Source organism: Dipodomys merriami, unplaced genomic scaffold (genome assembly GCF_024711535.1).
Source record: "Dipodomys merriami isolate MVZ:Mamm:240054 unplaced genomic scaffold, mDipMer1.0.p SCAF_6, whole genome shotgun sequence".
Classification (NCBI taxonomy): Eukaryota; Metazoa; Chordata; class Mammalia; order Rodentia; family Heteromyidae; genus Dipodomys; species Dipodomys merriami.
Window position 1 is genome coordinate 14698151 of NW_027206179.1, and position 14752 is coordinate 14712902.

Sequence of the window (14752 nt, forward strand, 5' to 3'; positions counted from 1 at the left end):
AAGTGCTTACTTTCTGCAGAACCGATTGTGTCTGTCTTGCGAGGTTGTCAGGGGTGTTTAAAGTTCCAGAATTCAAAGCGTTGCCCTATTTTCCTTTTTTAACCTCTGTCAGAGTGAACCTTCAAGGACAGAGGCAGGCCTGAATCCTGCGCAACTTTTTGATGAAAAAAGAACTCAAAATTGTTTTTTCCTTTTATTTTTCCTTCCTTCCTTCCTTCCTTCCTTCCTTCCTTCCTTCCTTCCTTCCTTCCTTCCTTCCTTCTCTCCCTCCCTCCTTCCCTCCCTCCCTCCCTCCCTTCCTTCCTTCCTTCCTTCGTCCAAACTTTACAAAAGCACGAGAACATGGGAACAAGTTAGACTGCAGCCTGGGAACCTCGCACTTCGTTGGCTTTTCTGTCAAACTCGCTTTGCACTGACAGTTGACTACAGATGATTGCGTTCCCTTCTCCATGTTTATTCTATGTGTCCAAGTTTATATATACAGAAGACCGTTCATAGGTTTTTGTTGTTTGTTGGTTAGTGTATTCACAATGTATCCTGGTCTCCCATTTTCACCACCTGGTAATTGCCAAGCACTAAAGCATACCGTTTACAAAAAAAAAAATTAAACGAATAATCACAACAAATAGAAAGGTCATTAGAGAAAAACCTTGGTTCTCTTTGACCCAAATAGATAAAATAAATTGGATATTAGGCTTGGAGTTTGTCTAGCTTCATAATCTATGGCTGTTTGCCTCAGTGATACAGGTCTCAGCATTGTAGGAGCTCAGTGGAGGTCGAGAAAGACACAAATGCACAATAATAAGTAAACAGAGGAAGAATTGGGGCAGTGGAGAGAGGTGCGCATGATCAAGTAGTCCCGGTCTGGCTTGGCTGGTCACCTTCAGTTCAGGTTCGGAGGGGTAGCAAGGTGAGGGGTAGCAGGGAAGTGGTTATCGCTGTCATCACTGGAGGGGAACAGCTGGATCTCACGATCTTATCTTCCTTTAGGGGGCAGGAGGGTGTGAGGGGAAATTGTTCCTTCCTTTGGAGACAGTTTCCCCGGTGGTGATAGTTTCAGTCAGTCCCTTGTCTAAAAGATCATCAGTGTTGCCCTTCCTGGAACCTTTCAGTTGGCAAGAAAGATTCCAAATAAAGTACAGGTGTAACATGGAGACTGAGGCGCCAAGCTTCCTCCGCTTTCACTTCATTCGTAGGCCCAATTACAAATTAACAGGCTTAATTAAGTTCCCGCGTCCTTCCTGGGTCCTCCCTGACCACGCCCCTGGTCAAGCCACGCCCCTATCCTCAAAGGCCCGCTCACCTCGACGGTGACGTCACGACTCGGGGCCTCAGGGCGCACGCGCTGACAGCAGCTGGCGGAACCGGCTTCTTGCAGCGGCAGCTTCCGGTCTGGTAGCGGCCGCGGCGGTACCTGCGTGAGGTTGGTGCGGCGGGCGCTGGTGGGGCTGGGGGGCCTCGGCGGGGCTCTGCGCGGGAGTGGCCCGGACTCTTTGCGCTCACCTAGCGGGGCGGCGTGCGTGTCCCGTTTCCTCAGTCAGCAGGACCCGGCCTCAGACCCGCAGCGTCCTGGATCTTGACCGGGCACCTTCCACCCGGCCGCTGCCCGCCTGGGGAGAGCGGGGCCGGGGGCTGTGGGGGGATCGGGGCCGGGGGCTGGGGGTGCCGGGGGCTGGGGGGGGTCAAGGGCCCGGAGGCTGTGCAGACAACGGATGGGCTTTGCGGGTGACACCGCCGCCCCAGGCTAGGCCCCGCGTCCAGCTAGCATCCAACTGGCGTCCAGGCCGCGCTGAGGCTCCTGCGGGTCCTGGGAACCGACGGGCTGGTCTGGGTCCTGCGGACACCTGGACCCCAGGTCACAAAGGGGGCCCCCGTGGGGCTGGGAGTCGTCCCTGGATGGGGAGGAGGGTTTGGGATGACCTTGCAGGGGCCCCGGTGCCGCCGGAATGGAAAGGAGGACAGGTTTGGGGGGAATTGCCTTCTTGCTCCTCTTGCACTTGGTGTTTCATTAACTTTCTGCCCCCACGTTCCCCCAGCTGCTGCTTCCTTTCCATGGACTCCCGGTAGGACTGTAGGGACTGTGGACGCCCAGGGCCCCCTCCAAGCCCCACCCTCTCTCTCAGAGACAGTCTGTCCGGATTGCTAGAGAGAAATTTTATTTGTACCGCCACTTTCTTTTACTCTGATATAATAGCGCTCAATCACCTTCAGCCTTCACTAAGTAAAACCTGTTGCTTTGTTTGTTGTGGCCATTGGTAGCAGCCACATGGACGAGTCATTATTGTGTGCTGTCTTTTTTTCTTGAATGCTCTGTCATATCAGTGCTAAAAAGTGGCGCATTTTTTTTTCTCTATCCCCCACTCCTTAATGCTGAGTGTGTTGTCAATATTAGATGTTAAATGTTGCTTGGATCAGCAGGTGATAACGAAACAAAAGTATCACAGATCCAGTAGTGCCTCCGGTAGCAGCTTTTACAGAGTTTACATTTGAACTTAGGTTTTTTAGACTGTAGCCTGAACCCTTACAAACTTCTTTTGTCCTAATAAAAATGGAAAGCATCACCTAAATACCCTCGCATGTAAAATACAATGGCTGTTCTGATACTTGTTCATTCAGTTTAAATAAGCAGAAATTTTTATGTCTGTTCATTTTACAGTAATTTTGTAATCCTGTTATCACATGTAGTCATTTTAGTTTCTGTGGGTATCTAAGCCATTACATAAGTTTCACCATAATTATTAAGGAATTTGTTTTAATGGGATTTGTGAAGGGGACATTTTGGTACCTATAGAATCTGCACATGAATCTGTAAAAAGTATAGACTTGTACTTGAACATCCAGAAAAGTATTTCTTAATATCATATTACCTCCTTTATGCATGAGCTATAAATGTAGATTATATCATGATGAACCCACTTAAGGGAACCAGGTGGTGGTGTCCGTTACACAAACCAAATTCAGCAAGGGGAAGCAGTTACTGTAATTGTAGATAAAAGTCTTAAGAGTCCCAGGTGGCTTTATGTCTTGATCTAACCCAGTCAGTAGAAACTTGTGTTTCCTTTATCAGAAATTAGATTGAGAAGGTTTTGTTTTTTTTTTTTTCTCTAGCCACTAAATGGCTGTTGTGAGCCACTGCCAATGCAGTCAGAACCTAACTTCCCCCAACAGCCATGTTGGTGTGTGTTTAACCTGCCCATGACCTTTTATGATGTGCTTTTTCCAGAACTCAGTTTCAGCTATTAGCAATTCATTCAGCAAAGAAACCTACTATGTATGCTATGTATGCATTACTGGTCATAAAAATTATAGCATGATATCTGGCCACTAGAGATTGTATTTGTGTGTCTGATTTTTTTGCTGGAGTAAAGAATTGGCATACATGGACTCTCATGTTCTTTCCACCACAGTAGATTCCTGTACTCCTTAAGAAGCTATTTGGAACAGATGGAGCAGTGGTCCTCACTAGACACTATGGTAAAAATGAACTATACAACATGTGTATAACCTTTATAATAACAAAAAGTTAAAACTAAACAAAGGAGCTACTTAGTCTAGAGAACAGTGACTCAAACCTCTAATAGCTACTAAGGTAGTTGAGATAGGAGAGGATTGGACTGAAGTTCAAGGCCAGGCCAGGCAAAAAAGTTCAACAGATTTCCTTCTCAACCAAAAGCCAAAACTGGGTGTGATAGTACTTAAAGAGAGTATATTTGAAGAATTGTAGTCCAGGCATTTCCCAGGGTAAATGTGTGACCATTTGAAAAGTAACTAAAACCAAATGTGTTGGGAATGGCTCTCAGTTGACAGATTGTCTGCATAGCAAGGTCAAGACCTTTGATTCCATAAGCCATTCTCTCTAGCTGAGGAAGAATAAGTCTCATTGCTGGATAAAAAGTCTGTAATGTCTTTGGTTCTTATGGAGGGCATCAGACACCCCAGTGTGAGGATGGCATATGCTGGGGTACCAGCAGGTGTCTGAAGCCATAATATAAACCATCATTTTAATTTATTCCTCCATTTAACTTGATGTCATGTTTGGTAAAGTTTATTTTAATGCTTTATAGTTGAAACCACATTGAAACAACTTGAGTATTATACATTTCAGTAGACCTTTCAAGGATAGTTTAAACTTTAAAGAAATTTCACATTTATTGCAACCACTTTAAGAAATACTCTAGGTAATACCTCAATAGTATATACATGATTTATTCTGTGATTTGAGAAGACTTAAATAAAAATGCTCTGTTTTAAGACATTTTTGTTAAAGCACTCAGCATTTTATTATAGTTCTCATTGTATCCCTTTTTCTTTGCAGAATATATGCTTTTTAGAAGCAGAAGCATCCCCTTTGCTGTAGTACCATCCTGGCCAATAATCACTGAATACATGGAAATAAATGGCATGAAAATATGAACAGAAAAAGTACATAAATGAATTCATATTTGCAAAACTGTAAGTAACTGTGATAAAAATGCATAGGTAAATGTGAGGAAGGCATTTGAAGTTGGGTTTTGAACACCAGTGTTTTGGCAACATTTGGAGTGAAGATGTGAATGTAGACATAGAATAAGCTTGTGTGGCTAGAAGAGGATTCCTGTTTACTCTTGATGAAGATTTCAGAATTTCTAAGCAGGAGCCTAGAAATGAAAGGACTCATCTGATTTTGTTTTCTTTGCTTATTATTAGCAATAGTCTGTCGTGTTATATGCTGAATAGAATAGCAATGTGATAGCTTAACTCTGAATGTTGGCCTTTAGGGAGTAAGATCATTAAGATTAGCTGTCATTACTATAAATATAAGGATGTGGGGTGACACTTTTGGTAATAAATGCTGGTTAAGACTTAAAGAAAAACTGTCATTAAATGTAGAGGTTGATCTTTTGTAGCACTGATCTTTTTTCATTTCATAAACATTAATAAATCTTATGATTCAGATGATATAAGATCACCATTGTTATTCAATTGCATTTTTACCTTTCACTTAAGGTCACTCTCTCTCTGCTTTACTAGTTAAACCCAAGGATTTACTCACTCCTAACTGCCTCCATGGCTGCATCACACACTTTACAGACAGTTGCAGCTCATGTTCCCTTTGCGGATTTATGCTCAACTTTAGAACGAATACAGAAAAGTAAAGGTCGTGAAGAAAAAATCAGACACTTCAGGGAATTTTTGGATTCATGGAGAAAATTTCATGATGCCCTCCATAAGAACAAAAAAGACGTTACAGACTCATTTTACCCAGCAATGAGACTTATTCTTCCTCAGCTAGAGAGAGAAAGAATGGCGTATGGAATCAAAGAAACAATGCTTGCTAAGCTTTATATTGAATTGCTTAATTTACCAAAAGATGGGAAAGATGCCCTCAAACTCCTGAATTACAGAACACCCACTGGAGCTCGGAGCGATGCTGGAGACTTTGCAATGATTGCGTACTTTGTACTAAAGCCAAGATGCTTACAGAAAGGAAGTTTGACTATACAACAGGTAAACAAACTTTTGGACTCCATTGCCAGTAGTAATTCTGACAAAAGGAAAGACTTAATAAAAAAGAGTCTGCTTCAGCTGATAACCCAGAGCTCAGCGCTTGAGCAAAAGTGGCTCATCCGAATGATTGTCAAGGACTTAAAGCTTGGTATTAGTCAGCAAACTATATTTTCGATTTTCCATAATGATGCTGTTGAGTTGCACAATGTGACCACAGATCTGGAAAAAGTCTGTAGGCAACTGCATGATCCCTCAGTGGGGCTCAGTGATATTTCTATCACTTTGTTTTCTGCCTTTAAACCAATGCTAGCCGCCATTGCAGACATTGAACGCATTGAGAAGGACATGAAAAACCAGGGCTTCTACATTGAGACAAAGCTGGATGGAGAGCGTATGCAGATGCACAAAGATGGAGATGTGTACCAGTACTTCTCCCGAAATGGGTTTGACTACACTCAGCAGTTTGGTGCTTCTCCGAGGGAAGGTTCTCTTACCCCTTTCATTCATGGTGCATTCAGACCCGACATACAAGTCTGTATCCTTGATGGTGAAATGATGGCCTACAACCCCAACACACAGACGTTTATGCAGAAGGGAATTAAGTTTGATATTAAAAGAATGGTAGAAGATTCTGACCTGCAAACTTGTTACTGTGTTTTTGATGTATTGATGGTTAATAATAAAAAGCTAGGACGTGAGACCCTAAGAAAGAGGTATGAGATTCTTAGCAGTACTTTTACACCAGTACAAGGAAGAATAGAAATAGTGCAGAAAAGACAGGCTCATACTAAGAATGAAGTAGTTGATGCATTGAATGAAGCAATAGATAAAAGAGAAGAGGGGATCATGATCAAACACCCTCTGTCTATTTATAAGCCAGACAAAAGAGGTGAAGGATGGTTGAAAATTAAACCGGAATATATCACAGGCCTAATGGATGAGTTGGACATCTTAATTGTGGGAGGCTACTGGGGAAAAGGTGCTCGGGGTGGAATGATGTCTCACTTTTTGTGCGCTGTAGCAGAGAAGCCCCCTCCTGGGGAGAAACCCTCAGTGTTTCACAGCCTCTGTCGTATTGGCTCAGGGTACACCATGAAAGAACTGTATGATCTGGGTCTGAAATTGGCCAAACATTGGAAACCTTTCTCAAAGAAAACCCCACCAAGTAGCATTTTATGTGGCACAGAGAAGCCAGAAGTATACATTGAACCATGTAATTCTGTCATCGTTCAGGTTAAGGCAGCAGAGATCGTCCCCAGTGAAATGTATAAAACTGATTGCACACTGCGTTTTCCCCGAATTGAGAAGATAAGAGAGGACAAAGAGTGGCACGAATGCATGACGCTGGGTGACTTAGAACAACTTAGAGGGAAAGCATCCGGAAAGCTCGCATCGAAACACCTCTATGTAAGTGAAAATGATGAGCCTCGAGAAAAAAAGCGGAAAGCTGCCCCAAAGATGAAGAAGGTTATTGGCATTATCGAACACTTAAAAGCACCCAACCTATCTAATGTAAGCAAAGTTTCTAATGTATTTGAAGATGTTGAGTTTTGTGTTATGAGTGGAACAGACCAACATCCAAAGCCAGAGCTAGAGAGCAGAATTGCAGAACTGGGCGGTTACATAGTACAGAATCCAGGACCAGACACTTACTGCGTAATTGCAGGGTCTGAGAACATCAGGGTGAAGAACATTATTTCTTCAGATAAACATGATGTTGTCAAGCCTGCGTGGCTATTGGAGTGTTTTAAGACCAAAAGCTGTGTCCCCTGGCAACCTCGCTTTATGATTCACATGTGTCCCTCAACAAAACAGCATTTTGCTCGTGAATACGATTGCTATGGTGATAGTTATTTTGTTGATACAGATTTGAATCACCTGCAGGAAGTGTTTTCAGGAATAAAGAATTCTAGTGAACAGACTCCAGAAGAAATGACATCTGTGATTGCTGATTTGGAATACCGTTACTCATGGGATGGCTCTCCTATGGCCATGTTTCGGCACCACACTGTTTATATGGACTTGTATGGGGTCATTAATGACTTGAATACCAAAATCAGGGGAACAAAATTAGCTATTACCGCCCTAGAACTTCAATTTTATGGGGCAAAAGTTGTTTCCTGTTTAGCTGAAGGGGTGTCTCTTGTGATTGTTGGACAGGACCAAAGTCGTGTTGGAAAATTTAAAGCTTTCAGAAGAACTTTTAAGAAAAAGTTTAAAATCTTAAAAGAAAGTTGGGTAACTGATTCATTAGACCAGGGTGAATTGCAAGAGGAAAATCTGTATTTGATTTAGAGCTGGCTTCTGAGGAAAGCTTTGGATCTGAGACTTTCCACAAGGGTGAATGCAAAGCATTAAGCAGTATTTCATTTTTGCCTTTGAAAATCAGGACTTAAAAAGTGCTTTTACATATAAAGAAACATTAATTTCACCTTTTAAAACAGAAAAGGAACTGAATGACCCAAAGCCTAGAAATTCTCTTAGCAGTATCAGTACTTAGGATTTTTATCCAAAAAAATCGCATAATTTAAAGAATCTAAATTTTTGACTCAGATATTTAAAAAATACATTTAGAGGGTTTTAGTGTCATTGAAAGTATTGAGTTAAGCAAACTTTTCTACTCAATTAAAATTTTTGATAGATTTTTGGCTAATGAGAGTATTATACAAAAATGGGCATAAGACTTACAATTGGGCCTGCAACAATGTCTTTTTACTTGAAGATAAATACCTCCTGTGAATGGGAAATGTTGAAAACATTTATAAAATCAAAGACAAACACTAATAAATAATTCTTGGTCATATTTTTGTCTTAACTTGAATGAGACATAATAGTTTAAATACTTAAAACCCAACTGATTTTTAAAAATTAGATCACATTTAATTCTTTTCCTACAATAGGATATCTTGGAGTGTTTTATGTGAATTTATACTGCATTATGAATAGTACTCAGAGTGATTTTCCTTGATACAATCCATTGAGTGGGTGTCATAGTGACATAATCTTATTGGCTTTTATGAATAGGCTACTTAATGTCGATGTGTACAATGTATAGTGTATCTTGATTTGTGGATTTGTGAATCAAACTTGAGATGCAGCATATGTTGAAAATGTGCTTTCATGCTAGCCCTCAAAGAGGGGAATTTGGTATCCGAGGTGCTTATTGTACATAGATTGTTTGCAAGTAATTTGCAGTTTTATTGGAATAATAGAAAGATGTTTGCTATATTTAAATAAAATATTTAATATATTATTAAAATAACCTATGCTTATGTTTGCCTTATTTTATAACATTGACTTCATTCGATCATGGTGTTAATGCACATTTGAACTCAAATATTTGCTTGTTAGTCTGGTGTTCTACCAACTGAACATGTTTGGCTCTGATTATTTTTGAGAAAGGATCTCATCTTTATTCTAGAGCTGGCCTTAACCACAATCTTTATATTTATGCTGAATTATATATTTAGCTGAATTAACAGAGGGAACCACCATACCCAACTTTTTACTGGTTGAGAAGAGTTTTCACATACTGCCCAGGCTAGCCTTTAACTGCCATCCTCCTAGGTCTAGGATTACAGGTCTGTACCCCCATGTCCAGCTTGTAGGTTTGCTTTTTAATTGGCCTAAATCAAATACCTTTTGAGGTCCTTGCATTTCACATTACTAAATGAGCTTTAGTAAGACTTTCACTTTGTATATTTTTGTCCTTATTGGGAAAACTACAATATACAAATGAGTATAATGGGTGAAAAATCCATAATTTTACCACAAAGTTAGTAGTACTGTCATTTTAAGTTGCCCTTAGTAAGTGCAAAACCACCATTCAGGGTAACAGATGGTCATAAAGTTAGCCAGTATTACTTATTTTAATTATTTTTCAATAAGTGGCCAGAATATTTACAGGTCACTAAGTGCATCATCACCCAATATGCTCTTGAATTACTATAACATGCCTTGTTAACCCATTACTGTTCAACTTGTAGGTTACATCGCCAGACTATACCCACTTTTCCTATGAACCAGTGTGACAAATCTTTTCTGTAGTCTATGTACACAAGTCCTCTTATTTCTTAGAAGAAATAACTACTTGTTCAAAGTTATCCTTTTTTTTCAGTTACCTTGATATACACTGAAAAACCTTTTAAAAATGGCTTTCTTGATTTCTCTTGTCTCCCTCATGTTTGCAGTTAAGTTGCTTATTGACGGGTCCACTTGTAAAATTTATTAAAGAAAATACATATAAAAGGAGAGACGAAACTGTATGTTCCATCCAGTTTGAACAGTTATCGGTGATCCATCTTTCCTGATTTTTTTCTCTATATTATTTTAAAGTGGTCCTGTGTTGTCATCTGCACACTTTAGATAACAGAATTGAATCATATGCTCTTCTACTCTTCTTACTATGTAATGTAAGCTTTTCAAGCAAACAATCCTAATTGTCCTTACCTTATCCTGTATTCTCACCTCTACCACATAGTCATTTACGTTAGAGCTTCATTCAGTATGTGGCCTTTTGCCACCTGTGACAACTCTCATGTGCCACTTACTCCATTGTTGAAGACTGACTTAAATGGTCTTCCTTGTGTTCTTACTGTACTGTGTTTCCTTCTCTAGAAGAACAGAACTTTACTTTCAAGGATGCCAGTGAAGTTGTGTTGCTCTCCTGGAGTTAGGAAATTCTTCCCTAACTGAGATGGCTGAGACAGATGGCTTGGGTGTTGACTAAAAGCTATCAAATCCTGCCCCACCAATAGTAATAGAACAAATTGTGAAATACAGCAGGAACTTAATGACCTGCAATCTTCATAGCCCATGGGAAATGACAGCCCTGGTGGGACCAACAAAGCACAAACCCCCAGCCCCACATTTCAGAAGGGAAGAGTTGATGACTTTAGAGGTTACTGACATAACAATTTTCTTTTTTCTTCTTTTCTTTCTTTCTTTTTCTTGGTTAGTCATGGGGCTTGAACTCATGCCCTGGGCTCTGTCCCTGAGCTTTAGTGCTCAAGGCTAGTGCTCTACCATTTTGAGCCATGGCTCCACTTGCAGTTTTTTGGTGGTTAATTGGAGAAGAGAGTCATGGACTTTCCTGCCCAGGCTGGCTTCAAACTAGGATCCTCAGATCTCAGCCTCCTGAGACTCTAGGATGACAGGTGTGAGCCACCAGCACTTACCTATAACCCGGTTTTCTTAGGAACAACTGTGTCTGCAGACTCAATGAAGTGTGAGGGTTTGGGGACCCCCAGGGTAGTTCTTTTTTTGAGTCTGCCCACACTTTTGCTTTGTATTAATAAACCAGCTCTTGCCTAAGTCTATACTTGAATTGTTTCTTACGTGAGACCTAGAACTTTCTGGCTTTTGGATGCAGTGGCCTGAATCCAGGGACAGAACAACAGCTACATTGCCTTAGTAACTTCTGCAGCCTGAGACGTGACTGTACATTGCCCAGTACTCTGACTTGCTATGTTACTAATGGTTCTTTTCTCTGGTTGTCCTTTGACTTAGTCAGGCCACAGACAGATGCCAGGCAAGGTGGGGATGGAGGTCATAGTTATGTAAAACGTTCTTGTCTATAGATTCACCACAACAGTAACATCAGGCCTCAACGTAACAAGTGGCACATTGTTAGCTGGCCATTCTGGCATCAACTCACACTCAGCAGCACCAGCTTCATTCTGTCCAAGGTTCACGTTCTAACCCCAAGCAGCAGCTCACTGTCCAACAGTGATCCCATTGCTTTCTATCCCTCACTGGTACCTGCTAGACAAAGTGGTATTTGGCCAAGGATGGCCAGGCAAGGCCCAGTCTCAAGGCTACACGCTACTTAAGGTAGCGCATGCGTACATGACTAGGTTGCATGGATGTGCTGAGCCAGCTGTGTCCCAGTCATTGGGATGTGCAGGCCTAAAGCTTTCCAAGAGAAGCTTGGCTGGCTCCATTTACCCTACACTGTCCTTCCTGTTATCTCTCCAGCCCTGCTCAAGCACCACACCTACACCACCAGCACTTACTATCCTTTTACTCTGCCTTGTTTTTTTTCCCTGAAGCACTATTTCCTCCATGAGAATGGAAGCTCAAAGCAAGCAGACACCTTGTCTGTGCTGTCACGATCAGTCATGACTATGCAGGAATAATATGCCATAGCAACCTGCTCTTATTTGCCCAGGCCATGGGTTTTTGCTAGAAAATGGGGCAACAGCTTTATGAAGAGCTCTACCCTGTCCTGTATCCCTGACGACTTTAAACTGTAATGAGAAACCCCATTGATTTCTTCAGACTGAGAATAGTTTCTTGGAAAGTCAGACAGTTGGAGTAGCTGCTTCACACTTAGGCTTTGTCTTGGGTCTAGGTGAAGAGGGCTCCTATGAAACTTTAGGTTCCTTACTTTGGGGAGAGTAGTTTAACTTAACAGTGTAATATACAGTTAGGAATATATCATTAGCAATCAATGGGCAGACTGGGCAGATTTTGTTTTGTTTTTTTGAACAGGGTGTTATTGTATATACATCTGGCCAACCACAATCTCATCATTCTCCTACCACTGACTCCTGAGTGCTGAGATTACATACAGATTGTGTTATCGATCCTGGCTTATAGTAAATATTTTTTAACTTGGATCCTATGCTCTCTGGCTCCCCATGTTTCCTGTAGAAATCCCTTAATTTGGAAATAGGCAGATCTGAGGTTTCCTTCCTTTTGATCAACTATGAGAGAGGTGATAGAATGTTGCTCATGATTACATTATAAATCCCTCATGACCAGACATACCCAGTCTCTCTTTTTCTCTCTCTTTTCTTGTCTCCTCTTCCTGCCACTCTCCCCACCTCCTCTCTTCACCTCATTCTCCTCTCACCCTGTTGTTACCATTTGGATCTTGACTGAAGAACTGTGCACTAAGGACTTGATTGATAGTGGTACTACTAGGAGGTGTGGACCTTTAAAATAGGACCTATTGAGACATCTCTAGGTCTGTGGAATATGTTTTTAAAGACGATTATTGGCTCCCTCTCTCCTTAGCTCATGATATAGGACAGTGTTCTCTACCACTCCTACTCCAATGTGCTGAGTTAACCACAATCCATAGCCATTGAGCTAACCAATCATGGCCTAGAGCCTCCAAAATGTGATCCAAAATAAACTTTTTCCTCTTTGCAAGTTTTTTATCTCAGGCATTTGTTATAGTCATGGAAATCTGGCAGACACACTGATTTGGGGAGCTGTCACGGGTCCCATAGCTGTAAGCCAAAAGCTTAAGAACAGGGAGATGCAAGCTGTCTCAGTTGAGCTACCAGATGCAGACAGACACATCATGTGCACCTCAACACGTGCTCTGATCTTGAAACCTTTAATGGCTGAATAAGGTTATGTTTGCCAAGGTAGACAGCAGTCTGTAACACATAAGAGACATTAAATAAGGCCTCCTTTTTTTCCTTCTGTATTTGCTAAGGCCTAAGGGAATAAAATCCAAAACAGATAATCAAAGAAGTAACTTAAAACTGGTCTTGCTGGGCCCATGAATCAACTGAAAGGGTAAAGGGCAGACATCTTAGATCTCCTTGCTTTGTAACTGTGTCTATGACGAGCCATTCCATCCTGCAGTCACTTTGCAATCAATCCCCTTGGACTGCAGGGAGGATAGGATCTACCACCCATAGGCATCTGTGACAAAATGACAAGAAATGCCATCTTTTTATAATCTTGTGGCAAAAGGCAAAATTACCCCAGTGAGAACAACTAACACTACATACTACCTGCCAGCCAACAATGACTGACTAGTTCTAGCTCTCCTAAAGTGTAGGCATGCCAACTTACTCTAGAGCCTATCCAGAGATACAGATTGAGAGACTGTAATGGTCCACCTGGCTACACTTGTGATGTGAGACTTTTAACCTCCTCAGCTCACCCCAATTCCCTGGTAGTTCTTCCTTTATGACCTAAGGTGAATGTGCACATTCCTGGAGGCAACCAAAGTTGTACCTAAGTGCTCTTAAAATTGGCACATAACAAGTCCCTTTCTCTGTCCTTTACCATGTCTCTTTATTTTGTATATGGGGATGAGTGGACAGAACTTCTGGGATTGAAAACATGGTTTTAATAGTAATTCATTTGAAAATGATCTTGAACTAATTTTTCCTTCTAACTTCTTGGTGCTTAGCAAGTCTACCCAACTGATTTCCTCCATACACCTCACCTTTTCAAATTCCCTTAGTTTCCTGTTCTTTATACCTAGACTACCTTTCATTAGTGTCTGTTTCATTAGTTTCTTATATTTCTAAATCAAATTAATCTCTAAGTCACAGGTTTTACATAATCTTTATCCTCATAGTTATTCTAACACCCTAGTCATGAAACCTTTTCAATCTACCTTCTGGGAAACTTTGAATTTTTGTGTTCCTTGTAATTTTCAGCATTGTTAATGTTTATCTAAATTAACTTTTTGGTTTATCTCTTGGACAATATAAATAATTCTATATGGGCATTTCCTGTTTCAATGGATCTTATGTCTATTGAATGTATTATGAATAACGGGTATACAATTCTACAGATTACTTTTATTTTTATTTAAATATAATTTTATTATTATTACTATAATGTAATTTTATTGTTATTACTAAGGTGTTGTACAGAGGGGTTACCATTTCATAATTCAGGTAATGAGTACCAGAAGATGCAAACTGAACTGCGTCCATTGGTGAAAACTCTATTTAAATGAGTTTGAGTTTAGAATTGGGAGTCTGCTCAGGCAACCCATGTAACTTTTCTCTATGCATTAGCATAATTAGAGTGTCTATTTTATTGAGTTGCTTATAGGATGAAGTGTATATGTGTGTGTGTTAGAACGATAGTACTGTACCAGTAATTTTTTGCAGAAGGTATAAGGAAACAATCAGCAGATATCCTAGTAATTAAAGTAGCAAAAGAAGATGAATTGGAGAGAAATTTATTCATAAAAGGAAACCTCGTGATGGCATTCCCAATCCTTTTGTCTTTCTTGTCGCCTGTGAAGAGGATTTTTTCTCCCCGGGATGACAACATCTGGGAACTTTCTGCTGGTAAAGCCCAAGGTGCTGTTATTGGAATCTGGCTAAAAATGTGAGTTCTGCTACGTACCTCTTGAAGCACAGAAGTCACATATAATAAGTAATTACCTACTAAAATGTTAATGGTATAGAAGCCTCTATATATAATGTTCTAGAAGCCTCTAGAATGTAATGGGAAAGACAGCTCATAGCTGTGGATAAGCCCTGGGCCATGCGTGTTC

The 14752-nt window shown here is 40.8% G+C and overlaps 1 protein-coding gene across 3 annotated transcripts in view; it reads left to right on the plus strand.

The window, feature by feature from the left end:
* The first annotated feature begins 1354 nt into the window (after positions 1–1354).
* Positions 1355–14752, plus strand: part of Lig4 (DNA ligase 4) — a 35790-nt gene continuing 22392 nt past the window's right edge. Inside the window, exons 1-4 of one of the 3 annotated variants that reach the window (XM_070002629.1) lie at positions 1355–1423; positions 3408–3474; positions 4316–4452; positions 5011–8708. In XM_070002629.1, the coding sequence (XP_069858730.1) occupies positions 5047–7782 (2736 nt within the window). In that variant the 5' untranslated portion in view covers positions 1355–1423; positions 3408–3474; positions 4316–4452; positions 5011–5046 and the 3' untranslated portion in view covers positions 7783–8708. Of the gene's footprint in view, positions 1424–3407; positions 3475–4315; positions 4453–5010; positions 8709–14752 lie in introns of those variants that run through there. The other 2 variants (XR_011367883.1, XM_070002630.1) reach the window with 2 other exon arrangements.